This window comes from Muntiacus reevesi, chromosome 3, assembly GCF_963930625.1.
Source record: "Muntiacus reevesi chromosome 3, mMunRee1.1, whole genome shotgun sequence".
NCBI classification, from domain to species: Eukaryota; Metazoa; Chordata; class Mammalia; order Artiodactyla; family Cervidae; genus Muntiacus; species Muntiacus reevesi.
The window spans coordinates 34,578,717-34,605,836 of record NC_089251.1 but is presented as its reverse complement, the minus strand read 5'-3'; the positions used below and the strand labels follow the sequence as shown (position 1 = coordinate 34,605,836).

Here is a 27,120-nt window from a genome sequence, read left to right as displayed (position 1 = left end):
GTTAGACCAGAAAGACTCTGAGAGCCTTGACGACTCCCACCATCTCCAGAAAGGAGAGCAAGCAGAGCCAGGAGTAAACTCTTCTTCACTTGTTGTTCAAATACTAAGTTGTGTCCAATTCTTTGTGACCCCCTGGACTGCAGTAATCCAGTCTTCCCTGTCCTTCACTATTTCCCAGAGTTTATGCAAACTAGTGTCCATTGAGTCAGTGATGCCATCCAACCATCTCATCCTCTGTTGTCCCCTTCTCCTCCTGCCTTCAATTTTTCCCAGCAACAGGGTCAGTCGGCTCTTTGCATCAGGTGGCCAAAGTATTGGAGCTTCAGCAGCAGTCCTTCCAATGAACAGTCAGAGTTGATTTCCTTTAGGATTGACTGGTTTGATCTCCTTGCTGTCTGAGTGACTCTCAAGAGTCTTCTTCAGCAAAAACACACAATTCAATGCCATCCGAAGTAGAGAAGCCTGAATCTGGGTGGCCCTGATGGCCACCTGGTCTCTCGGCCAGTGCCACCACCAGCAGGAAGCTTCCAGACTGGGTCTTCTGTCCTGTCCTGCCCCATCACCAGCATCCTCAGACCCCTTTCCCAGACTGTCTCGCTTCACCCCTGCCCTCCTTTGCTTCCTAGCGTGGCCCACCTTTGTCCCACCTATCCCTTCCCTACAGTTTCTAGAGTCTGGAGCATTGGGGAAGAACTGGCAGCATGGCCTCCTGGGTGGACAGAGGCAGCATCACATGTTTACATCTGATTCGGCATCTGATTGAGTCTTCTCTGATTGTTATGAGTGTTCCTGACTCAAAATATGTGCAATTCCCAGTGTCAATCAAACTCTTTTAAACAGCAGCTGCCACTGCCGTTGCCTTGCAGAACACTTTAGAAACTCTTCTATTTAGAAACCATTCGAGCACCAGCTTGCATCCTGCCATCCATGCTAAGAGGCCCAGGGGCTGGTTGAGAACTTTGCAGCTCTCAATTGCTCAGTCATAAGAAAGAAGGCAGGAGGGGGCAGGGAGAGCAGAGGGGCAGGAGAAGACATGCATTTGGGGCAAGGGCTCAATTAAGGGTAACAGGGATTATGGCCCTCACCCCCATGCTCCGCAGATACCGAATGTCACTTACTTGCTGGGGCACTCCAGGCCCTCCCGGCAGGTACTCCCATGATGCAGCTCGGCAGTGAAACCAGTGCCTGCCTGGCCCCTTGGCCTCTGGGGGTCAGACTAGGAGATGACGGCCAGAGTGGAAAATTGGAAAGGTGGACGGAGGACCCCTTCCCCACTGCTGTGCAGGAGCATCGGGCAGCTTGGCCTCCCTGCTCTTCCACCTGGGAGCAGGAGTCTTTCTGGTCATCCTCTCCAAGTAGACCTAAGTACCTGTTTTCCTGCTGCCTTGGAGCTGTGTCTTCTTCATCTCTGAAACTGCAGGACCGCGCTATTAGATCACTTGCTTGTCCCTTGAGAATCCTGGGTCTGGCTGTGTCTGAGGTTTACACAGGCTCCAGTCCAGAGTCCATCTATACACCATGTCCTCTGGGGAGATCCAGGGAAACCATAGCTCTGACCTCGCCCCGATGCAGGTGTGTGAGACCTATGGGCCTCTCACCATCTTGTCCTCCTTCCACACCCCTCACACTGGAGCTCGGGGGGCCCTCTCCCACTCTGACCCACCCCCCAGTTCAGTTCCTCTCCTGGAGACCCCCTCCCCTCACTGCTCTCCATCCCCATGTCTATGTCTTTGAGTCCTTTCCTTCCTTAAGAACCAACCTGAAGACTACCTCCTCTGTGATGTGCTTGCATCCCCCCAACCTGGTGGAATGCCTCCTGCCTCTGAGCTCTCAGAGCATCTTACCTGCACCTCTTGTGTGGCATTCACCTCCTTCTAACTGATTCTCCACCCTTGGTCTCTCCACTGGTCAAGAGGCAATTTGAAGGCAGCATTCCTATCTGATTTCTTTTAGAATCCCTTAGAGATCTAAAGTAGGATCCAGTGGATAGACATGAGAGGTGTATGTGAATGAAAATCCTTTCAGTAGATGCTTTTCAAGGTCATAATGAAAGATGCCTCTCCAGGGCAAGTGCCAGGTGCCAACAGCTGACCAGACAGGTCAGGTGGGTTCATGTGTGCCCACACCTCATGCACAGTCATCCAGCCCAGGTGTCCCAGAACAGGCTTTGGGGATCCTCCACTGGGCATGCATCTTTCCACACTCAGCCAACCGCCAACCCTCCTCACATATCTGTCCTAATGGGGCTTGTGACCCATCATGGGCCGTGTGGCCTGAGGGCACTCTAGGGTTGGCCATGAGTATAACAGACTCAGTCGTTTCCTCTTTAGAACTGACCAGATTGAGACCCTCTAGGTGTGACTTTCAAATGAGGACTGTTTGTGAGTAAGCAGATTTCACCTGACAGGTGAAGGCATAGATGGAGTTACTGTGCACAAACGCATATTTAGATAAAAGTTTGCCTTTGATTTCAAGTCTTTCTCCCACCAGAGACAGTAATTCTTCTCTGACCCCAGCGTCTAACCCTTCTGCGTGTGGAGCAGAGGTCATCTGCTCATGGGCACAATGGGGGCTTCTACCCTTGTGGCCGTTCACTCACTGACTGACTACTCTGCTTTAAGTCTCTATAGATTTGCCTGTTTTAAATGTTTCATATAAATGGGAAAATGTATGTCAATAGGGTCATGAGGTCTTTAATTACTGTCTGGCTTCTTTAACTTAGTATAAAGTTTTTGAGATCCGTCTATTTTGTAGCCTTTAACTATGTGGATGTGCTCAGTCACTCCCGTCGTGTCCAACTCTTTGAGATTCCATGTACTGTAACCCACCAGGCTCTTCTGCCCATGGATTTCTCCAGACAAGAATAGTGGAGTGAGTTGCCATGCCCTCTTCCAGGGGATCTTCCTGACTCAGGGATTGAACCCTTGTCTTCTGCATCTCCTGCATTGCAGGCAGATTCTCTACAACTGAGCCACCGAGGAAGCCCCACCTAGAACTACACCCATTCCTTTTTATCAGGGATAGTATTCCACGGTATGTGGTTCATCCAGTCACCAATTGATGGGCACTAGTTGTCTCTCTTGATATTTTAGCATCCACACCAGAGGCCGTGCATGTTTCTGCAGGTCTCTAGGACTGACTTTCTGAAAGGTGGGAGAGTTTTTAAGTTCTGAGGAAATTCAGTTTACAGCAGGTCAGGCCTGGTTGACTGAAGTCTTCCAGGAGCATGACTTCCCAGGAAATAAATGAATGAAAGGTATTTTCCATTTACCAGACTCTAAAGCCTCCCCTGGCCACAGTCCCAGGATCTGACCCTCCAAGGCTGTGAAAGAGATGGAAAGAAACAGTATCTCATGGGTTTACTGTTAACACTTCCAGTCTACTCTACACTGCTTACAAACACCCCCAAAGATCATAGTCAAATCACTTAATATTTAGCAATCAGTCAGGCACTGCACAGACCAACCCCAGTCATCTCTGATACTGAACAAGCCCCAGGTTTCTCGAGACCCCACTCTGTGTGAGGAGTTAACCCTTCAGTTGCTGGATAATGAGGAATCCAGGGGAGGCAGGAGCAGATCAGGCTACCTGAGGTAGTCAACAAACGCAGAACACATGGGGGACAGATGCCCTTCTCAGTGGGCACAGAAGCATCTCAGTAGCTTAATAATGGCTTCAGCCTTGCCTGTGAGTACCAAAAGATATGGAGCCCAGCCCTTCTGTCCACCCTGTCCACACAGAAGACACAAACAGTCTCCTCAGACTCTCGGGGAGTTCTGGTCTCAGTCCCCAAGGCCCACATTTCATTAACCTGCAGAGCAGTCCCTCAGAGAAGGAAGTGCTCTGTGCTGGAAAAGTAGGGAGATGCTGACAGCTCCCCCTCACCACCTCCCTGGGATTAGGTGAGCTGGGTCTTCACAATTAGATTGGGCAGGATGTTGAATCCTAAGATGCGACACACCCCCGTCATCTCTCACACATTTTCTTGACATACATACAGGTTCTGGCTACAGATTGTCGCGTGGTGGGGACAAGGATCCAGAGCCATGGTGGCCTTCGACAATATCTCTGTCAGCCTAGACTGCTACCTCACCAGTGAGTGCTCCCTGTCCTTTGCACTTGTCCCCCAGCCCAGACTATCCCAGCCTCACTGTCCCTCCTCAACCCAAGCCCTGGTCTCTCCCACCTTCCCTGGGGCATACTCCTCCCTGTCCCTTAAATCAAACCTCCCTTAACTCAGCCCGTGGGCTCTTCTCTACTCTATAGTCAGCGGGGAGGACAAGATGCCACAGAACACAGCACCCAAGTCAAGAAATCTGTTTGAGAGAAACCTGAACAATGAGCTGAAACCCTGGGTGAACCCATCGAAAGAAACCCCCATCTTTGACCCTACAGGTAAGAGTTCAACTCACATATCTGAGTGAAGTAATTTTTTGTTGCAAAAAGTAGAAAATATATATATGCTCTGATTGGGGAGGGGAGCTGTGTTTAAAGAATAAAATGGTCAACCTTTAGGAAGAACGTCACCTACACCCTGGTTAGTGAGCTTCAAGAGGAAGCTGTTTCTCTGGGAAAATAGAGTTTCTGGAATTTGTGCAAAGGAGCAAATGTCCTCCATGTCAGGGAAATGCCCAGGCTCCAACACAAAAGGGAGAAGCAAGCTGGTATCCTTTTCTCAACTCAGTCCTTCGAAACCACTCCACACTTACTGAATAAAGCAAACCTTCCATTGATTTCTCCTCATAAAGAGGGCTGGGCCCAAGGTCAAGGATATCTGTTGCACAAAGGCAGACTAGCTGTCAGTGGTGAAACCCCCAAAGCTTCAGGTTCAATGAATTTCCCCAAAGCTCAGCTCTCCTTTGAAGCTGTTCAATTCAGCCTCCCATGGGCTGGAAGACCTCTTGTGGGCCCTTGCTGCTTCAAACACAGGAGTCTTCAGCATCTGGCCCTAAACCATGGATGTGACTTCTCAGCTGTTCTGTACCAGGAGGAAGTCTTTTGGAATGAGTCTCCAAACCCAGTACAAGGTTGGTCAGCGATTATTAGATCTGTGAGCCCAGCCGCAGAGAAGTTGATGCAGGCCACCCAGCCCAACACTAGCAGGTCGAGGGGATCACCCAGGGGAGTGCTGTTACATGGAGGTGTGAGGCTCCATCCAGCATGAGTAACTCGAAGAGGCAGGGGTACAGCCACAGTCCACCCATCCTCTTTTTCCTGTAAAAGGTAATTCTGTATTAAGATAGCAAGAGATAAATGATAGTCTCTAATTTCTACTTTTAATGTGAAATCTTTGTTGAGTGCAAAGTACAGAAAAAGAAAGTAAAGGTTATGTCTTTTCACTAAATTCATTGACCCTCAACTTATTAAACAAATATTAGCTTTGCTTTGTCTTTGAAGAAAGAAACCCTTTCATTTCCTCCCCCTAAAATGCTGTCCCAGGATTAACTCTCATCCCTTCCAGGTCCCACCAGATCTAACCCAGCCACCAAACCAGAGGAAAGAGTTTGTTGCTTTTCCCATCACCTTCCCCCTTTCCTCCCTTCATCTGAGCTAGAACCTCAAAAAATCTTATCTTTTTTTCATGCAACAGGGAACCTGGTCTCCTAAACCATAATCTCTACTTCCCCCTCTGCCCTGTGGTTTGCAAAAAACATCTAACATGATGGGGGCAGCTTTCTATTAATCGTTCAACCACCCCCCATCCCAGTGACTCACCTCCATAGCCTTTGGTTAACCACTGCCTCCCTGCGATAAATATAGGACATATCCAGCGAACACAACTGCAAGCCCCACTTCTCATCACCACCAGCCCTGATTACATAGCATGGGCTCCAGAAACACTTATCGATTGACTGTGGGCGATTGATGCTTGAGCACAATCCTCCAAAGTCTGCAGCGGCTTCCTCGCAGTCATCCACCCTGCCTGACTCCCAGGTTTATTACCATGTAACTCCCACTGGCCCTAAAAGACTGATCAATAAGGGTCTGCCCAGTGGCCACTCAGACTAATGAAATCTCACAGTGGCTCAAAAGTGGCAGTGCCCCACCACCACCTCCAAATAAAATTAAGAGAAAGTGGATGCCTGAGAGGTTGGAGATGCCCAGGGCTGGGACACAACCTTCCTCGGCTGCCTGACCCCAGCCTCAGGGCAGGAGTGTCAACAAGTGTCTGTGGGTCAGTGTTCTATCTCTAGACCCCTTCCAGAGTGACCCCAACTCAAAAGGAAGAGGATGCTGAGGCAAACACGTTCCCAAGCAGCCTTAGTACCCTCCTCAGGCAGGTTTTAGAGAACCGAACAGAGCCTGTGCTTCCCCAGGAGCCCACATCAGGGAGTAGTTCAGGTGAGTGAGGAGCTGAGGTGGGCTCCTGACACCCCTTCCCAGCTCTGTTCCTATAGCAGGAGGCATCTCCCCATCTGATGGGCCTGCCAGGGTGAGGGTGTCTGTCTTCATCTGGAGGATTAATGAGGGGAGAGGGAGCAGGGCCTCCTTTTCCCACCTTCTGCACGACAAAGTCCACTGAGCCCTTTGGAGTGGAACTTAGCCAGGACCCAGCTTCATGGTCAGGGAAAACAGGCCACCCCCTGCGTTCATGCACAGGCCCACCCTCTTGGCTTTCATCTAACGCCCCCTCACCACAGTTCTCCTCTGTGGGGAGTCTAGACCCAGGTCAGGAGTTCAGAGAGCTCACAGTCTAGAAGAGAAGAGCGCAAGGGGACAAATGCTGGGAAGATTTGTGGAGCTCAAGGTGCCCACAGCAAGAGAAGTGGTGATGGGGGAGGGACCTGGAGGGGGAAGTACAGGTGGCTCCTTGAGAGGCCAAGGTCAGGACCACAGCCACTCAGTGATAATCACCCAGCACACGTTTGCCTGACACCTCCCATGCCCCCGGGGCTGTGCAGCTCCAACAGCGAAGAGGGGAACCGGTTCTGGAACTTCCGGCCCCTGGAGAGAGGGCAGCCAGTGAACCCACAAGTCACGGTCTGCAACGTGAAGCTTGTCAATTGAAAAAAAATGCACAATGTTTTATTTGGAGCAACATGAGGACTGTAGCCTGGGAGACAGCATTTCAGATAGCTCTGAGGAGCTACGCTGAAGAGGCAGAGGGAAAGGTCAGTGTATATGTGATTTTGGTGAAAGGGGATACATGCAATTGGGCATACATTTTTGTAGAAGGTCACTGCTAGGCTTGTGAAGGTTACTGGTAGTCACAAGTAGTAGATGTCACCATGAAAGATTTTAGTGCTTTTTTTAGATGTGATGAAATGCAAGAATTGGGCTCATAAAATCTTCTCCTGAAAATACCTAACTACCTGATGGCTTGTCCTACCACTTTTTCCAGAGCTCAGTGTCTCATTCTTGATCTCCACCCTGAACTCCTTTCAGGGACTGTTAAAGGTCAGCAGTTGCAGTAGCTAGTGATGTGATCCTTGTAGAGGTAGATGGCAAGTGCCAGTTTATAGATGACAAGCTTAACCTAACTCAGAGTTTCTACCCAGGGAGGGACTCTGGAGAGAAAGTGGGGGCTGAGGCTAGAGGGAAAGGAAAGGAAAGAATGATCAGCGAGTGTGCTTGCCCCTGGGCTGGGGGGACTCTCGTACACTGACTCCTCTAGCCCTCACTCCGGCCCAGGGCCCGCTGCTGTTGTTAGCACTGCAGGGATAAGTGAGGTGATGGGGAGGAACATAAACGTTCCACACAGCTGGTGGGAAAATGAGCCAGGATGTGGCCCTGAAGTCTGCATCCTTCAGCCAACTGAACTACTTCGGGTATCCAATTCCCTCTCAGAGATCAATGCTCTACATGGAAAAGAGCTGGGAGAGCGTCCCAGACAAGAGGCCCTCTTTGATCAGTAAACAAAGCAGCTCCCAGCCATCCCCGTAAAGGACAGAGGAGGCTGGATAATAAGATTTTCTCCCCAAAGTTCAGCGCTGTCAGTTTCTGCTCGACTGGAACAGAGGTGGCTGGTGGCATTTCAACTCTCCTTCTGGCAGGCATTAGAGCAGATCCTGGAAACGCAAAGGCCAGTCGGGTCTTCCAAAAACCATCACTCACAAAGCTCCTGAATTTCTAAACACTCCTCACATCCCTCAAGCCAGCCCTTCCCTCTGACGAGGGCCTGACCCTTTGGGTCTGGGGGTTTCCTCTCCCCCAGCCCATGGGGCAGAGCTGAGCCACTGGAGCATCCAGGCAGGAAAGAGCCTGTCCAGGTGCTTCACGGAACCTTCTCAGAAGCTTCTGAGTCACTTCAGCTAATCAGATGAAGAAACTGGGAGAGAAAATGGGGCAAGTATTAAGGCTGGGAAATTACATTTATCAGATTTGCACATACAATTACGCTATCCAAATGGTTGGGATAATGCGATCACGGGTGCAGAGCTCTTCTCTCCCTCCCCCTCTCTCTGCCTGCTCCCCACCCAGCAGTAATGAACATTAGGGGTGAGGAGGTGCAGGCAGGTTCTGTCACCTTCCCTCTCTCTCTAAAAGCCCAGGTAAGGACAGGCAGGATCCCCACCCGGCCCCCACCGCCGGTCTGAGGACCCTGCCTCAGCTTTCTAACCTCTCTCACCTTCTCCTGTGAGCTTACATGTTGTGTCGGAGGCAGGATGGAATCATCTCAGTTTAAATGAAAACCAGCCCAACCCACAAGTATTCATAACTTGCAGAATCCTGGCTTCAAGCCAAAGTCTTGCCTCTGAGTTGGCTGGTGACAGTTGGTTTACTGTTTTCTGAGTACACATCTCTTGCCAAAGGTGGTGGGAGGAGGGATGGCAATTTAAAAAGAGTGGAAAAGACCACTGGACCAGGAGTCAGAACCCCCAGCTGGCCTACACTTTCTGGCCTCCACTGTGCTCTTGGGGCAGGGCTCACCTCTCCCTGGCCTTCCGTCCCCTCATCTGATGGCTGATGCCTGTCAGCAAAGCCCCAAGTGACAGCTGGTGTTTGCGGGGCCAACACAAACACAAAGGCTAAAAAGCTGCTGCATTTCAAAGTCAAGGTTAAAGTAGACTGTCTCCAGGCCCCTCGTCATCCCCAGCTCTGTGGTTCTATGGGCTGAAGGGACAGAGCTCACTAACCCATGGCACTGCTAACGTGCTCAGAAGTGAGGGTGACAGACTGTCCACACACACGCTCCTATGACTCAAGAACAGATGCCAATTCCAATGAGAAAGTTTTATGTGTTTCACATAAATTGATTGGGTCTATTTCTGCTAAACGCATTATCCATTCGCCACAGAACAACTATTAGAGTTAATAGAATTTGTAGCTAGAGCCATTATGCTCCAAGCAAGCCCTTCTGGGGATGACAGCATTATTGGAAGGCAGGCTTCACAGGGCCCGCCTCCCTCACTCAGAACTGTCTTCTTACTCACCTGGGGGTCTTTGTTTCCATCAGAGCCTTCCACACCCCAGCCCTGCAGGCCCAGTAAAGAACAGGTATCTAATCCGGTTCCAGAAAATCCCGTTGTCTTGTCACCTGTGGGCACTGTCGACAACCTCGTGCCAACCTGAAGGCAGAGACGAAACTGGGACCCCTGTGTTAACTGTGGTTCTTTACCATGTGCCAGTTTTGAAGGCAGGAGCCCCCCAGAGAACTGGGAGGGAGGCAACAAGTAAGGGTAGAAGCCCACTCACTCCAGGGGGACCCCGGATTAGACTCCTGGCCTCATTGCATCGTTAATGGAAAATAACCAGTGACCATCTAGGAGTGCACGAACGTAGAAGTGAGCAGGTCAGCTGTCGGGGACCTAGATCCAGCCCAGGGTCTCTCCAGGTGTGTTCTCATGTTATCTGTTTCATTCACCTGGCAGGGTGAGAGGGGACCTACGAGTGCTCCTGGTTAAAATGCAGATTCCTGGGCCCGGCAGATCTGTAAAATCACCATGTCTGAGGAAGAGAGGGCAAACTCTGCCTTTTTAACAAACTCAGAAGGAAATCCTGGTTTAAAGCAGAGTTTAGGAGCCCCAGACCACAGCCTGACATCCTCAATACAGATGGGCTTGGACCTGGAGACAGAGAGGAGGTGGGCTCAGAGCCACACAGCCCGCTCTGAGGGTTTAGTTCTCAGACAGCAAAGGCCTTGTCTCCTGTGTCTCCTCTTCACACAGAAATAATAACCACGATCTCTGAGCACCACCGGGTGCTGGAAGTATGCAGGACTCTTTCATATACATTATCTCATTTGCTTGTTGATAATATTATCCCCCACTGACAGTTGAGGAGCATGATGTCCACAAAGGAGGAGTAACTTGCCGTAAGTTATACCAGCTGTGTGAAAGGCTAAAGAATGTTTCTTTAAAACACATGAAAAATAAAGTTTCCTAAGCCAGATAACATTCAGAAGGGCAAAGTTTCCTTAAAGAAACCTTAAAAAGAATCCCACTGTTGAGTGGGTTTTCTGGAGGAATCTCTCTTCTCTGAAACACCCTGAACTGAAAATGTCAGTTTTTGTTTAAACAGAACATAGAGGTATCTTCACTAACATTCAAAACACTGCAGCAGGCGTACAAAGCACTCCCGCACGTGTAAGATAGCTGATCATTGCAGCTAATTGGCATCTTTCCGTGCACCCCGGCCTTCATGAGTGCACATGAAAGGCACTTCTATCGGCACTCATTCAGTTGGGGGGAGCACCTCTTTAAGAGTTGGGCAGATTCTGTAGATATAATCCTTGGAACCCCTTCGGTCACTGGCCGTCTCCCTGCTCAGCTGGCCTGCTGTTAAACCATGTGCTACGAGTTCTCTCACTCACTAATTTTAGATTATCACCTATTTATAGCCAGCGTGCTGTGATGACGCAGGAAGCACGAGCCCTAACAAGACCCATGGGTCCCAGTCACTGCAGCAGCTTCGGCGCCCTTCCTGTTAGGCTGTCATGCTTCATTTGGGCACAGGCTTTCTTCCCCAGGAGCCTGCATGGCCATGCTCCGGGGAGGCAGGTGGCATGGAACTGATTCGGGACTCATGATCGCTGCTACTCAAGTCCCTCTCAGAGCAGTCAGCATCCCCAGGAGGTGGCCGACACCAAGGCCCAGGAGCTGCTTGGTGGCTGAAGGAGAGGCAGCACTTCTGCAGGGACCTGGTGATGGTGGAGGGAGGCACTAAAGCCTGGATGAGAGGCTGAGCTCCCTCCCTGGGCAGCAGAGTCTCGTGGGTTTGCAAACACCCCCTTTCCTCTGCACACCTGTGTTTCCAACTACTAGGAACGCTTGGGATCACTTATATGATCCTTACAGCCTCTCCCCTCACCCAGTCCCCCAGGATAGATATCACCATTCAGGTCCCAACTCTGCCACTTACTCAAAGCCATTTCCTTCTCTTTCCTGTGTCTTTGTTTCCTCACATTAAAAAATGGAGCTTATGTTCTTCGGGTTTCCATCACACAGGTCTGATGAAAGGTTCACATGAGTGAATCAGTGTCAAGGGCTTAGAGAGGCGCTTGGCCCAAAGTGCACTGCATGAGCCATGCATTCTAAATGAGCCGTGCCCATTCTAAAACTCAGGAGACATAATCAGAAGGGTTATGCCGTCTGCCCTAGCAGTCAACTGCAGAGGTTCCCACTAAGGGTTCCCACTAAGTCAGCTCACCCCAAAGTCGTCAGCTTCCATGCCCATTAGGAACAATCCCAAACACCACCCAGCTGCTGACCACAGTTAGGGAGATGCTCCTGCTACATCCAGATTGGCTTTATCCATCTTCTCTTTCCACTCAGAGATGCAACTGAGTGTTCAACAGAGAAGACATCATTGCTTTCTAATGTGTTCACAGAGCCCTGAATCTCAGTCCCAGGAAGGAAAAAAAAAGTCACACGAAGCTGAGTTTAATTTAACAAGTCTGTATTGGTGCCTACTCTATATCAAGCCCTGTGCTGGGTGCCTCGGGGTCTGCAGCTGGGAACAATCCAAAGTGCCCCTCATGGAAAATACACCACCCAGAGCTGGGCCCACATAAAGCTGACAGGAAGCCAGTGCTACCCCAACAGGGAGTCTCCAGGTCCCTTTCCAGCAACCCTTTCTGAGCACAGCTAGTAATCAGACTTGTCCCCCAAGCCCCGGCTCTGACTTCACCCTGCCCTGTGGTGCAAAGGTCTCTCTCCAAGATTGGAGAATTGCCAATTATGCTGAACTGAGCATCATTTTTAAAGAGAAATCCAGTGTCTGTTGAGAAAGCAACGAATCATTAGTGGACTTCAAAACTTCCCGATAACCTTCTGACCCTGGGCCCCACTGGAAAAATAGTGCAGCAGCATCCAGCTCTGACAGACTCAACAATGCCTCGGGAACCTCCAGTCCAATGTGATGTGCTGGTTGGCATTATAGCAAAGCTGCAGACAAAATGCCTTCACACCATGCCGCGGCCCTTTTAGCAACAGAGAGGACCCATTGCCTTTCCCTGTCTTCTTGGCTGGCCTGAGAAAACATGTTGTTTTTTCCCATTTGTTTCACTGAAAGGTTATATAAATGGGAGACAATAAATGATCCGGGAACTCCGATCTCAGCACGCCTTAGTATCGTTTAGCTCCAAGACCAGCAGGATGCAAAGGCCCCTCCATCAGTGCAGGTGCATTAAGCACTTGTTATTTGGGAAGTCCACTTTTAATTATCATCCTTCCCTCAGACTTGCTGGTTCTGCCTGCAAAACAACCCCACGTCCCCTCAGAGCCTATTCAGCTCTTTGCTTTTCGCAGCAAAGCTTCAGTGATCCTGGACAGAAAGACTGTTTTTAAAAATTTGTTTGGGCGCAGAACTGGACAGAGAAACTATAATATAATGATGGCTGAAATGCTAATGCTAGGTCCCAAAAGTCAGCTCCTCTTTGCCTGCCCCTACGTTGCCAAGAAGTGGGATCACCTTAGCATCACTGATTCAGGGAAGAGAGAGGGGGCACAGAGAAGAACTCAGCCCAGCCAGTGTCCTCCAAGCTGGGGGCTCACAGAAAAGGTGAGGCCAAAGAAAGCACTGGTTTCTGGAGAGGAATCTGAGTTATGCAGATAGTTATCTATTGCTCTGTAACAAATTACCGTAGACATAGTGGCTAAAAACAACACATATTTATTATATCAGTTTCTGGGAGTCAAGAAACCAGGTATAGTTTAGCTGGGTCCTCTGCTTCATAGTTTCTCATAAAGTTCCGTAAGGTGTTCACCAGGGCTGGGTCTCATCTTAAAGCTCAACTAGGGAAAGAATTACTCCCAAGTTCATGTGGTTGTTAGTAGTTGCTGGAGCAGCTGTTGATGAGAGAGAGAGAGAGAGAGAGGGAGTCTGCCAGCAAGATGGAAGTTACAATCTTATGTCACATGGTCATGGAACTAATATCCCATCACCTTTGCCATATTCTTTTGGTTAGAAGCAACTCAGAAGTCTTGCCTGTACTCAAAGGGGGGGGATTATGCAAGGCTGTGGCCACCAGGAGGTAGAGATCATTCGGGCCCCCTAACAACCTACCTGCAGTGGCTTTTGTATATAGGAGAGCAACCAGTTACCAGGAAGCTCTGAGACTTCATTGTGGATTCTGGTGGGCCAAAATCTTAGCAGCAATCTTAAACCTCTCTGTTCAATATTCCATAGACATTCAAATATCACAAAGTACCTACTGAGTGCCAGTCCATAGCCAGTTGGAAAATGAATCAGAAAGAATCCTAGAAACCGTGATTCCAGCTAGGGGACTTCAGGAGAGTCAAATATTCTCAGCCCCAGTGTTTTCTTTATCCCTAAAGTAGGGATAATAATTACCTGCCATGGTTCTTTCTCAGAGCTGGCTATTGTGGTGAGCAAATGAGGTCATTTGCTTTGAAAGGTATAGAAGAATATACTAATACAAAGTGTGTGATATTATTATTAACATTATCAAACTACATTACAGAAAAGATTGGGCCAATTCACTTCTCCTTCATAGATTGCCTTCTATACATTTTCAGTTCATTTATAATCCTCCTCCTCCACCTGTGAGCTGTACAGTCTTTTATTTATACATATGTATTCTAGGCATATTTTTTCCTTTTTTTTTTTATGCAAAACTTTCAAGCACATTCTAATTTTTGACCTCTTAAAACCAACCATGTTAAGGGAAAAGGGGGACAGCATTTTGCATGTTGGATCCTTTTGTTTAATCAGTTCCTCCAACCCATTAGATCATCAATTTGCAGATGAAATTCTCACACTCAACTTGGGGGAAACATGTAACTTGAGTGAGGACATAGAAGAATGCCTCCAGAAGACGCACTCCTTAATACAAATTGAAAGAGAGTTTCTAGTCTTTCAAAGCTTGTCAGAATCTCAGAAATAATGGGGACTCCATAACTTTCTACAGGACAGCTTTCTAAACCAATCCAGGTGGTTGGGTCTGAAAGGCCTGACTTGGTTTTTCTAGTGAATATTGACAGTGACTTCGTAATAATGTAATAACATATTTTATTCATATAATTTTTATTTATTATTAAGTGACTGACAGAATAATCCAATTCTGGGATTAAGGTTCATAAGTAAGGAAAATAAGGCACAGCTTGGGCTTGTCCAGCAACACCACTGAAAGTCAGAAGAGCTTCCTGAAAAAGAGAAGCCCTTCTTTTCCTTCACCCAGATTTCTGACTTGGATCCTACTAACTAGTCCACTCAGTCTATCAACCAATCAGCTCCATCAACCATGGGGCCAGGGGTGTGTTCATACTGCTAAAGAGCAGGATTCGAGCATTTCCTTAGAGACCTACTTAAGCCCACTTAAGCCTCAGAACCAAACCCATTGTGTGTAAACCCCATATGAGTGAGTCCACAGCACCCATCTCAATATCCAGTACTTTATTAACACAGCTCTGGCCTGACTCCAACTCAGGAAATAACCAAATTAGCCCCGAGACCTCCCTTAACTTAATTTTTACAGTTCTGCTTTCAGGATGGTGTTTTTCCTGTGACGTTTCTTCTCTCGTGTTACTCACTTTCCCTCAGGGAACAGAGGGTGGCTGAGAACACAAGGAGTCATCATAGGAGCCATTAAAAACTGCCTCAGATGGCTGGGTGTCAGAGCTGTTCAGGGTAATTCAGTCCTGAAAGCAGCTTTTATCTCAACAGCCCAGACTAGCTGCCCTGTTGATCGGGAGCTGGCCCATTCCAAAGTTCTTCTTCAGGAAGGGATGTCTGCTCCCAGCAGAGAGGGATGTGGGCCTCTGGTCTTTGCTCCCTGGGAGACCTCAGCTTCTGCAGGCATCCTGCCCACCCAGAGGGACAGTGTGAGGCCCCTAGGAGACAAGGATGTAAAAGTGAAAAGAGATCATTGTGTGAGCACATCTAGCACAAAAGACAGAGCTGCTGTTATTACTACCGCTGTTACCCGCTCCTAACTTCTCATCATCCGAACAGAATAGGAGAGAAAGGACCAGGAAGCAATGCATGAAGAAACAAGGGGTGTATGTGTGTGTGTGTGCATGTGTAGGTGCAAATAGTTCAGTGTGAGAAACAAGCTAGAACAACATGGAGAATTGATCAAATGAAAAAATGTTGTAAAAAGAATAAATGTGATGGTCCCCTCCTCACTTTTTCTCTATAATCACAAGCCAGTTGTTAAACTTTTCTGCCTGGTTGACCATCTTATGAAATAAAAGTAACAGTTCTTCCCCATTCCCTATCTACTGATCTAACATGTTTTTAAGACAATAAACAAACTGGAGAGTGGAAGTGACCCATCAACGTACTGTAATTCAATACATTGGAATAGAGGGCCAAAGATTCCCAGCTCTGTTGGTGAAAAACCACAACAACATCCTTTTATCTGAGGTTAGAAGATTCTCCTAGTACCTTCCACCATCCACCAAATATAAGTGTCAAATGTGAATACATTCCAAAACTCTGAAATAAAGATTTTGTGCATCTAACTGCCCCTCAGTCTAATGCACAGAGATTCTCCATGCATTCTCACAGCCTCACCCAACACTAGATACCAAATAAGACTAATAGAACATCCTGAAGCCCTAAGAAAGTAAACCTGACAATAAAGAGAGGAGAAAGTGAGTTAATAGAAAATATTTGTGTCTGCAGTCATTTAGTAAAGGGTCAAATAGCCCCAATCAACTTAAGTCCAAATGGCACTATCACAAAGAACTTAAATTATACTTAGTGGGCTCTATCCAAAAAAAAAAAAAAAAGGCAGAATATGGTGCAACAGTAAGTTATAGACCACAGTCACTGGGGATGTCCCCGAGAAGAAATCTGAGAAAAAACTTGCAGTTCCAAGAGTAGAAATAAAGGTGAGGAGCCTGACCAGAGAGATATCAAGTGATTCCTAAATTTAAAAACAATTTAAGGATCCTGGAACGATGCACGGCACCATTGGTGTTAACAGCATGGTTTTTTTTAAATCTCTCAGACTCTCTATGCAAAAACTGAGCAAACACATATCAAAACTGAAAACCCAAGGATATTTACAACAAAAATTTTTTAGTAAGGTAGTCCCTTCCAACTCCCAAATACAAGGGAGTGAGGACAAAGCACCATAAAGTGTATGAGTAACTGTAGAATATTTTAATTCCCTTATCACCTTTGTTCTTGAGAAGCAAGATTCGCGGTGTGGAAAAATAAATACAGATGTAATATAGAAGAGATTAAATTAAAAACCCTCTAGTTCTGAATTTGATTTGGAACTGTCAATGGAAACTCATGGATACTTTGTCGTATAAATGTGTGTATACACACACACACACACACACACACACACACACACGTTTATACGGCCTGTGTATTTCCTAGCTCTGTCCACTAAAAAAGCCTAGAAACAATCACAAACCCACTAGCAAGAAGTGTCTATAGCACCCAGATTGTATACTTAAAATGCCTTTTTTCACTAAAAGAAACCAAAGTTTTTGAAAAAATGGCTGAGCCCAGGTCTGGGTAAGGAACATTTCATCACACCAGATATCAAGGGGCCAAAGGACACAGCTTAACTACTAAACAACAACAACAACAACAACAACAAAAGAACTCAGGAAGCTACCACTCACCAAAAATGTGACAATTTGAGCTATTAAGAAATAATAATTATTAATTAAAACTCAGAATATGTTTAAATTCATGTACTCATAGTGATATACAAACAACTAGTCAACTTCAGAGCATGATAGATGATCAATTCATTACTTTGAATACTCCAAATAAGGAGAAAGAACTAAGCATTTATCTGCCTTTCCTATATGAACTGTATCACTGGGTAACCAAATAGTAGGTGAGAAGAAGCACCTCTTTAAAAATATATTCTAACTAATAAATAAGGAAAAAGGATATAATCTGAATATCATTATTTTGCAGCTCTCAGTGAATAAACATATCTAGGCATCTTCAACATCTGCGAACATCAAAAAAAGACAGAAATAATCAGACATTGATCTGGTATCTGGAAGGGGTTGCTGCTCCATTGTTTAAAGAGTTAAAATGTTTTAACCTCACAATAGCAACAGTATCTGTATTGTTTTCATTTTGCCCTGTTAAGGGGAACAACTGGTTGATTTTCATCATTTACTCACAAAAAGGGTTACTTCCCCCAATTTATAATAAAGAATAGCATCAGATATATTTATGGATGGTGAATGACTGTATTTGCTTGGATTTGGGGTCATTATTTAGTTTAATGGGATCTACAGTGGCCATCAAAATGGTTCAGTATGCCACAGCTCCCATGAAGTTGAGCTCAGTCAACAAATACGGATAAAATTCAATTCCATGGATCAGAATCAAAATAGTATAAAAGATCCACAAGAGCCATTGAGCTCACTTCCATGGCACAACCATATAGGCCTTCGACGTGAGGCAGATCCTTATTATTGTGATTAATAGTGATAGTTGAGAACTTATTTTCCTTTGTATCACGCTTTATTTCTTTGCATTCAATTGAGCAGATGAGATGGCTTAGGAACAGTAATAAAACCAGCACAATCACTATCTAGCCTATTTTTTTTAACATTGTGCTGTATATTACTAATTGATTTGTTTCTTCTTGGAGGATGCTACAATATAGTTAAAATGAAACCCAGTGCTTAATGGATTTTTCTTTACTCAGCTGTCTATAACCAATCAGTATTTTGATGTTTGTGGGTTCTTTACACAATTTAGATGTGAGTGAGTATTAAACTAGGTTTCCAGTGTGTGGTGTAAGTGAGAGCAAGATAAAGCAGTTCTTTTTTCTCTTTCTCTCTCTCTCTCATAAATGAGTTTTAATACAATAGTCTGGTGTTTTGTTTTGGTTTTTAAGTAAGAGAAGAGGAAAGAGCCAGACTTCTTTCCTCCCCGGCTTCTTCCCTTCCATGCTCCCAATCCAGGCTGCTCCTTGGGGGCCATCTAATCCTCCTACAGCTCCATGGAGCCTCAGGGATTAATGTAGACTCTCAGCTGGGGAAATGCGAGGACGCTTGGACTCTCAGATTGGCAGCTCACATCAAGCCCACCTCACTGCCAGTCTCACTATGACCTTGATCTTCTCTTTAAAACCAAGATTTTACCTCGTTGCTTTTTACCCAGTCCCTCTCATATGTCTGCTGGTTGATCTTGTAAACATCCCAGTTACTGGACTTCTCTTTTGACACCCCCTGGCTCCCCATGACCTCTCAGGGGACCAGAGTCCTGACACTAATCACCTGCTTTCCCTGGTTTGTGCCTATGACTCCAAAACCCACACTCTGCTAGGTTAAGCCACTGTGTTACCTTCTAGAACTGAGGGTCTACCTACCACATACCCTGAGCCGACTCACCTCTCCCCTCATGGTGGCCTGCCTGCTCTCTGGGCCTGAGCAACGTTGTTTGGATTTAACTGAGCCCTGGGCTCATGGATTTATAAGGAAAATAAAACCAGACTCACAGAAAGTTTCCATGAGGATTTTACGGTAGTTGTAGCACCTTTTTAAGTCTTGAACTTAAACTCAGAAGATCCATGTTTCACTCCTAGCTTAACTATTTATCCACTCTGCACACAGCAGTCTAACTCTCCTGGGAAAGTTTTCACAAAATGCAAATATTGTCCTTCCTCTATATGAATCTGAATCTTCAGGGCCCTGAAACTGGTATGTTTAAAGGTCCTTAGGTGGTTTGGGAACCACTAATTTCAGAGATCTCCAGGGTCGTCCCATCTTGCTGTGGTATTCTGTGGTGTCTGTGAGATTCCAGGCAGATGAGCAAAAGAACCAACAGGATGAAGCTTCAGCAAGGCAAGCCCATACACAGCAGAAGCAGGACAGCTCTTGTTCAATGAGCAATAAACTCAGAAACCCCATTCCCCTAAGAAGTGCTGCTTGTGGGGCCCAGAAATTAATTCCAAACAACCTTGGGCAGATTTATGAGAATCGGAGCCATTGAAGGGAGCAAAGAGGACTTCCATGCCTTGAAGGCTGTGGGTGCAACAGACCTCGGCTGGATGAATCATGGGTCTGACCTGGGATGGCGAATCCTCATTCTGTGGAATCCACTTCAGAAAGAGTTCCCGCTCTGGACTTTTCCATCTGCAGTTGCTGAAAATGAAAACATAATTTTGTGTATAGAAACCACCTGAGACTAATAATATACGTCCAATGAGTTGGGAAAATACTGGTCCTTTTACTGAGAAACTGCCTTAGAGTCCCTTCTTTATGGACTGAAGAATGTAAATCTTGAGACTGGGTGTCTCTGCTTTCTTACAGTCAAAAATTGAACAGGAAGTTACACACTTTATAAACTATATTCTTTATGTGTCTCTAATGCATAATGTTCTTCTAAGCACTTTGCTTAGGTCATCATTTAATACTCATAGCACGTCTAAGTACTGGGTATTGTATCTCCACTTGTTCAGCTTAAGAAACTGAGGCTCAGAGAGGCCACAGAGTTTACCCCAGTTTTCACACCTCATCAGGGGTAAAATCCAATGAGAAAAATTGGCCCACCTGGATTAAAAGCCCATGCCCCTCTTCCTACCTCATCAGATGCCCAACTTGGCCAGGAAGTAGAAACCCAGCCTCTCTGAGAACATCTCAGAACCTTCAGAACAATGTTAAGTGAGGCTGGATTTAGAAGAGGTCCTGCTGAAGACAAACGCTCAGGTAGGGTGCCAAGTGCATGCCTTCTTTTAGCTGTCTTCCTCAGCACACTCTCCACGGGGAGAAAACATATTTATATTTATGTCTGAATTCTTTGATTTCCAGGTCCGAACTAACTAAATGAACCACCATGCTCTGCCCCAGATTGACAAGGCTGCCGCCAAACCCAGGCTGCTTGCTATAGGCACAGACTGACCTGCAGAATAGACTTAGAGGAGCTAGGGACCATGGGGGTGGAATGGACTTTTAAACTTCTTTTCTGAGCTTTTCTTTTTCTTCCTGCTCCTACCCTCATCCCCAGTTCACTGAGTTTAAATTCCTTGGTGCTGTTGGCAGGGAGATCCATATTCACAGAAACTCTGGCCACTCTTCGCATTGTCAGGAACAGCACCAGCCTTGGTTGTAGGCAGGAGTCAGCAAGGTAGCTTATTACATTTTTAGAGTTTTCGATATTATAATAACCTTTCATACCCCTCATTTCCCTTTAATTCTCATTCCAATCTAGCCCCTTTCACAGACAAAAAAGAAGATAATCAAGGTCCCATAATCACCAAGTGATGAGGCTGCTCCCAAACCTAAATGTTCTTGCTGATTTCGGAGTCCATGACCTTACCACATCCCCCCACACCACCACCTCCGCCCCCTGCACAGCCCACACGTGTAATTTGAGCACTGGAAAGGGTGAAAGGTCAACTGGCCACGACAGCTCTGCTGAAAAGCTTCCAGTTAAGAGTCAGTTCTTTGAATTAACAGATTACCCCCTTACAATGCAAACAGATGAGAAAATTAACACTCAAGCATTCACACCAGAGATGAATGGATTCATCACCTTCTTGCCCTTGAAATGACCTTCAGAAACCAAATAGAAATCAACATCTTTCTTTGAAGAAAATGAAGCCAAGAAAAGTCCTGAGGGCTCAGTATTGAGTAGCTGTGTGTGCATTGGAACCCCAACTAGAGCTTTGCTCTCCTGATCCTGGGCTGGGGCAGCATCACAAAAGCCTACCGCAACCAGCCTGGTTTTTAGATTATCAAAACTGCCCTCATGTAATCTCAATCTGATTGCTGATAATTAGCAACCCAAGTTAACCTTTCATTTCTGCATCAAGTTAGTTGAAAGTCATCAAAAGAATTTTATGTTTTAGCGAACAAAGCTATATACAGCCAAATTAATTTTTTCATAATTTTCTGTAGGTAGGATTCAACTTCATCTCTTTAAAGGGAAATAATTTCTCCAATCTTATAATGAGATTTTTGTATTTTAAGTAAAAGTAACTTTATCAAGAGCACATTTGGGGGAAAAGTTTTTATAGATTTTAAACACATTAGAATTCCCGCCAGGATGAAATCTGACAATTCTCCAAGGTCCAGCCTGACTCAAAAATAAAATGTATGGAAGGAAGTGGTCCAGCGGCTGTGGAGGGGTGGAGGTGTGCTGAGTGTTCCTGAGACACCCCCGGAAGGCCACCGAAGAGCATTGGGTGCTCTGGGTGAGGACAAGCCACCAGGCAGTGGTGAGGGGCTTGGAAAAGGAGGACATGCATCAGAGGCACAAGTGATCCATTTCCTACTTTTTACAGTAAATAGCACAGGGCTGTTTCCAATGTGTTTCCAAGCCCAACCAATGAGGGGAAGGATGGCATGGAGCTGACTTTGTGCCCAGTTTATTCTTTTGAACTTCTTCAGGCTGAGAGGATCCTGTATGCAGAAGTCAGGTTAGACCCAGTCACAATAGCACAGATTGAGCACCTCTTGTTTGCCTAGTACTGTCCTGGACCTGGTGAGAACCAGGAGGGGACCTAACCTCCGCTCGTGCCTGCCTCACCTGAGAGGAGTCTTCTCTCGCTCCTCAGAACTCTCACGGTGCAGAGTTAGCTGGACCCTTCTGTGGCTTTTTCCCTTACTGGCCTGTGTTGTTGCATCCTTTTGGGTCTCCTTTTAATCGCCTGTAAGTCTGTGAAGGCCAGGATCCAGTCTGCTCCATGTGTGTGTCTCTGCCTCTGGTCCAGGGCCTGGCACACAGCAAATCCTCACAGAAGCTTCCAGTTTGAATGACTGATTAGTGTTCCTTGCCCCGACCTTGGTGCCATCCTGGAACAGGGGCTTGGCGCCATGGAGCTGACAGCTCAGAGGCAGTGAGGGAAACCCCTGGAGAAGGGAGGGCCAGGCCAAGTGAGTGATTGCCTTTCCTCTTGTGTGCAGTTCACTGGCTGTTCACCACATGCGGGGCCAGTGGGCCCCACGGTCCCACGCAGGCCCAGTGCAACAACGCCTACCGGAACTCCAACCTGAGCGTGGTGGTGGGGAGCGAGGGCCCCCTGAAGGGCATCCAGACCTGGAAGGTGCCAGCCACCGACACCTACAGGTGGGTATGGAGGAGGGGAGGGTCAAGGGCAGACCCGCACTCCTGAAGAGGACTGGGGTCCTGCCTGTGGGTGCATGCCTGACCCGTTGGGGTGCCCAGGCAGGCCAAGGCCAGAGACTCTGGCCCACATTGGAGGTGAGGGCTGGAGACGGGGAGATTGGGGATAATGGAATATGGCAGGAAAGGTAGCTATGTCCTTTGTCTGCCAGGCTCCCACACCACAGACCATTTGTGGAGACGATATGCATGCATGAGCTAGGTTCAGAGCGTTCTCTAGTTTTATGAATAATTATAATTTGAATGGGTTGTTCTTCGACTGTTACTTCATGCTGTTCAAATGAGGCAATAAATGTCCAAGTGTTTGGGAAACAAAAGTATGATACACATGAAAGATGTTTCTTATCCTTGAGCCTCCTTTCCTGGGCCTTCATTGTTTGCTAGTCAAGCAACTATTCTTGAATTCTCATCCCAGGCCCAATCCCCACCTTAGAGCATTCCACTAGAGCAAGGCCAGGCTGAGGGAGGCCCAACTCCAGTGGGTAGGCAGCTAAGCCAAGCTGATGGCGAGGCTTCTAACTCTGAATAGGCATCGGAATGACAGGAAGGCCAGATATTTGCATGAACGATGGCATAATTATGCTTCCTATTTACGCAGCCCAGCCATGTGCTGTACAAGGCCCAGATTGCTGGCCCTACTCGGAAAGTAAAAAAGTGAAAGTGTTAGTCACTCAATTGTATCTGATTCTTTGACTCCTCTGTCCACGGGATTTCCCTGGACAAGAATACTGGAGTGGGTTGCCATTTCCTTCTCCAGGGGATCTTCCTGACCCAGGGATTGAACTCATGTAGATCTCCTGCATTAGCAGGCAGATTCTTTACCATCTGAGCCACTAGGGAAGCCTTTCGAAGAGTATGATTATATAGGTCTGGAGTGGGGCTCAAGAATAAGCTTTTCCTTTTTTTCATGCTAAACATTTTTACATTAATGAAGCAAATATGACAACACATTGGCATTTACTGGATGCAGGTTGAGGAGGGAGACATAAGTGATATTCACTGTACTCATGGAATCCATCCACACATTCATTCATCGAGAATATGAATTTCTTGCAAGTTCTCAGATGATGCTGATGCCACCCCCAAAAACCACTGGATTCATCGCACCCCAGACTGTCATCTTCTCACAGCTCAATGACAGAGGCAAGGTCAATGCCACAATCCTCCTTTTACAAAGGAGGGAACTGAAGCTCAGTGTCAGGAGCCTCCCCACAGCGCTGGGGTCCAGAAATTGCCTCCAGGCCCAGACTTCTGAGGCCCAGCCGGTGGAGGTTCCTTGCACCGCACGTGGCTGGGCTGCATAAACAGGAAGCATAATTATGCCATCGTTCATGCAAATACCCGCTCCTCTCCCCTCCCCAGAGGGGAGTGGGAAATGAGCTGCTCCCCTTCCTGCAGTCCCCAACACCCGCCTCCTGCGCCCCGTACAGCCTCAGCCCCCAGGGAAGAAAGGAGCTTCTCAGGTTGCCCTGCTTTCTGTGCAGTCCCAGCCCCTGGGACCTCGTGTAAATGCGTTCTGGGGAAAGCCTAAGTGCTTTTTAAATGACATTCCGGGCAGGAATGCAATAACAAGGTTTGGCTGCAATGAGATTAGCAGCTCCAGGTCCCACAAATCCCCAGTAAATGGCCGAAGACATCCGGCTACCCCTGCCCCTACCGCACTGAGCAGGCCGGGCCTCCCTTCCTGCCTGGCTGATTTTCCAGAGGTCACCCACTATCCTAGAGAGAAGAGGATGCCTGTCTGTTGAGGACCCACTAGGTATTTCTCCTCCTTGTAACAATGAAGTAGATGTTATCATTATTGTTTTTATCTGTATTCCCTTGTTTCCATATGAAGAAACTGGAGTCAGGAAGTTAAGCAACAGATCTAAGGCCACATGTATGTGTGTGCATGCATATATGCTAAATCACTTCAGTCGTGTCTGACTCTTTGTAAGAGTGGAACTGTAGCCCACCAGCTCTCTGTCCATGAGATTCTCCTGGCAAGAATACTGGAGTGGATTCTCATTTCCTCCTCCAGGGGATCTTCCTGACCCAGAGATCTAACCCTCATCTCTTACATCTCCTGCATTGGCAAATGGGTTCTTTACCACTGGCGCCACATGGGAAGCTCCCCTAAGGTTCCCCTGAGCCCCCCTAAAGACCCCCTCAGTGACAAAGATGGAATTTGAACCAAGGACCCTCAGGCTCAAAGCATTTGTGTTCCCTCCATTAAAACTCACATCTGGACTTTGAGACGCAAGAAACAGGAAATGGGGCAAGGGAATCCTTAGGACCCAAGCAGCACCCACCTCCCGGAAGCCTCCAGAAATGAGAGCCTGGGAGGGGAGGCCCCACTGCCTGAAAGGAGACTGGCCAGCCCAGCACTTGGTGTAAACCCCCACATATGAAAAGCAACATGAGGAAGGCGGCAGAGGAGTGGCAAGGCAGAGAGAGACCTCAACAGTTACCTCCAGCAAGACCTGCTGTCCCACCCTTGCCCAGGGCAACTCCCAAGTTAGACTGGCTCAAAGTCCCCTGAGACTTACAGAGGTCCTCTTAGGCTGTGTTTCCCCTGAGATAGGGTGAATCAGACCTGCCAAACTTGGGCAGGTCACTTAATCCCTTGAGACTCTGTTTCCCCATCTGTTAAAGGTGAGGGTTGGGAGTTGTTGACATCTGTCCAGCTGGTTGCAAAGATCATGTACAGGCACCTCGCATGTGTCCTGCATGTGATAGGTGCTTCCCAGTCCAACATCTGCAAGAAATCTGCTGGAGTAACCATGGTGTCAGGCAGTGGCCAGACAGCATTTCCAGAACAGCAATATTTCCCAACTTCTGTGCTTCCGAGGACTTTTTTCTGGTCTTTTGAAAGATTGTGCCTGCCAAACTACACTTATTAAATAATAATTAATTCATTTCCCCATTTTTTATTAATCACAGCCATATCTAAGTCTAGCCAGGTTTCTCATCTACGTGAATTGCCACAATATCACCACCGTGTGTTGCAATAAGCCCAGCCCAAATGGGAGAACTATTTCCATTTCTCTCTTTGGAATGTTGAGACTAGCTAGCTTGAAGCCCCCAGCACTGCCTACTGCACACTCCCCAGAAACACACACAGGAGCTGTTTTTCTGTTGAAGCAAGACACCGAAATGCCCATGTTTCTAAAAGGGACTTTTTGAACTGGGCTGAGAAGCATCATGTCAAAATGAAAGAATCAAAGCCCCAGAATGTTTGGTTTGGGTTTTGTTGTCGCTGTAGACTCCTTGTTTTTTAACCCAACAAAGGCTGTTACAGATATTCTTGACCCTTATCTAATCCTTGACCTTAGATGAGGCTCGAAACTTGAACAATAATGTCCGTTGGTCACATAATGTCACATCAAAGAAGCAGACCATTTGATGATGTGCTACAAATCATTATAGCACATCAAAGTGCTATGCGTGCATGCATGCTTAGTCGCTTCAGTCGTGTCTGACTCTTTGCAACCCATGGACTGTAGTCCACCAGGCTCCTCTGTCCATGGAATTTTCCAGGCAAGAATACTGGAGTGGTTTGCCATTTTCTCCTCCAGGGGATCTTCCCAACCCGGGGACTGAACTTGTGTCTCCTGTGTCTCCTGCATCGGCAGGTGGATTCCTTACCCGCTGAGCCACCTGGGAGGCCCCAAAGTGCTATAGACTGCATCAAGATGTCCCCCAGTCAGAATATCCAGGTTGAGGGGTCAGGGGCCTTTTTTCTGGAAGATATTTTCTCCATGGTAACTAGTACTAATCCTTATTTAGTAAGTACAGTTCATCTAGTGAGACAAACAGGACACACAGAAGACAGATGTGATCAAAGGTTCTTGAGAACAGGAAGGCTGGGAGCATTCCTTAGGGAGTCCATCTATTCCTGGAAGAGTGTGGCACTCACCTAGTGCTGTCTGACTGCAGCCTGAGACCTGGCCCTATTATTGCTCCAGTCAAGGACTCTACCTATTGATGGGAGTGGTTAAGGAAAAGAAACTACTACTTACCAAGCACCTACTGTCTGCCAAGGTGGGGCATCATTGTCTGAGGCTTCCTCAGGGATGCATACAGGCGAAAACACCCCCACTCTTTATTTTAACTAATTTATATTGGAGTATAGTTATTTACAATGTTGTGTTAGTTTCTACTGTATAGCACAGTGAATCAGTTATACATTTATCTGCTCTTTTTTAGATTCTTTTCCCATGTAGGTCATTACAGAGTATTGAGTAGAGCTCCCTGTGCTGTATGGTAGGTTCTTATGTATGTGTGTTAGTTGCTCAGTTGCGTCCAACCACTTACAACCCTGTGGACTGCAGCCCACCAGGATCCTCTATCCATGGAATTCTCCAGACAAGAATACTGGAGTGAGTAGCCATTTCCTCCTCCAGGGGATCTTCCCGACCCAGGGATCGAACCCAAGTCTCCTGCACTGCAGGCAGATTCTTACCATCTAAGCCACCAGGGAAGCCCAGGTTCTTACTAGTTACCTATTTTATATCACACTGAAAGCACATGCGTGCACACACACACACACACACACACACACACACACACACACACACACACACACACACACTGCTGTCCTGTTCTGAGTTTCCCCTTCCCCTAGATTTTCTACTTTCTCTGTCAAAACAGAAGAGGTGTCCACACCTGCTCTCC

At 47.1% G+C, this 27,120-nt stretch overlaps 1 protein-coding gene across 1 annotated transcript in view; it reads left to right on the top strand.

Annotated features, from left to right (window-relative positions):
* Positions 1 to 27,120, top strand: part of ALK (ALK receptor tyrosine kinase) — a 704,322-nt gene that overhangs the window by 625,299 nt on the left and 51,903 nt on the right. Inside the window, exons 10-12 of the mRNA XM_065928786.1 lie at positions 4,001 to 4,095; positions 4,267 to 4,395; positions 22,245 to 22,407. Coding sequence (XP_065784858.1) covers positions 4,001 to 4,095; positions 4,267 to 4,395; positions 22,245 to 22,407 — 387 coding nt within the window. The remainder of the gene's footprint in view (positions 1 to 4,000; positions 4,096 to 4,266; positions 4,396 to 22,244; positions 22,408 to 27,120) is intronic.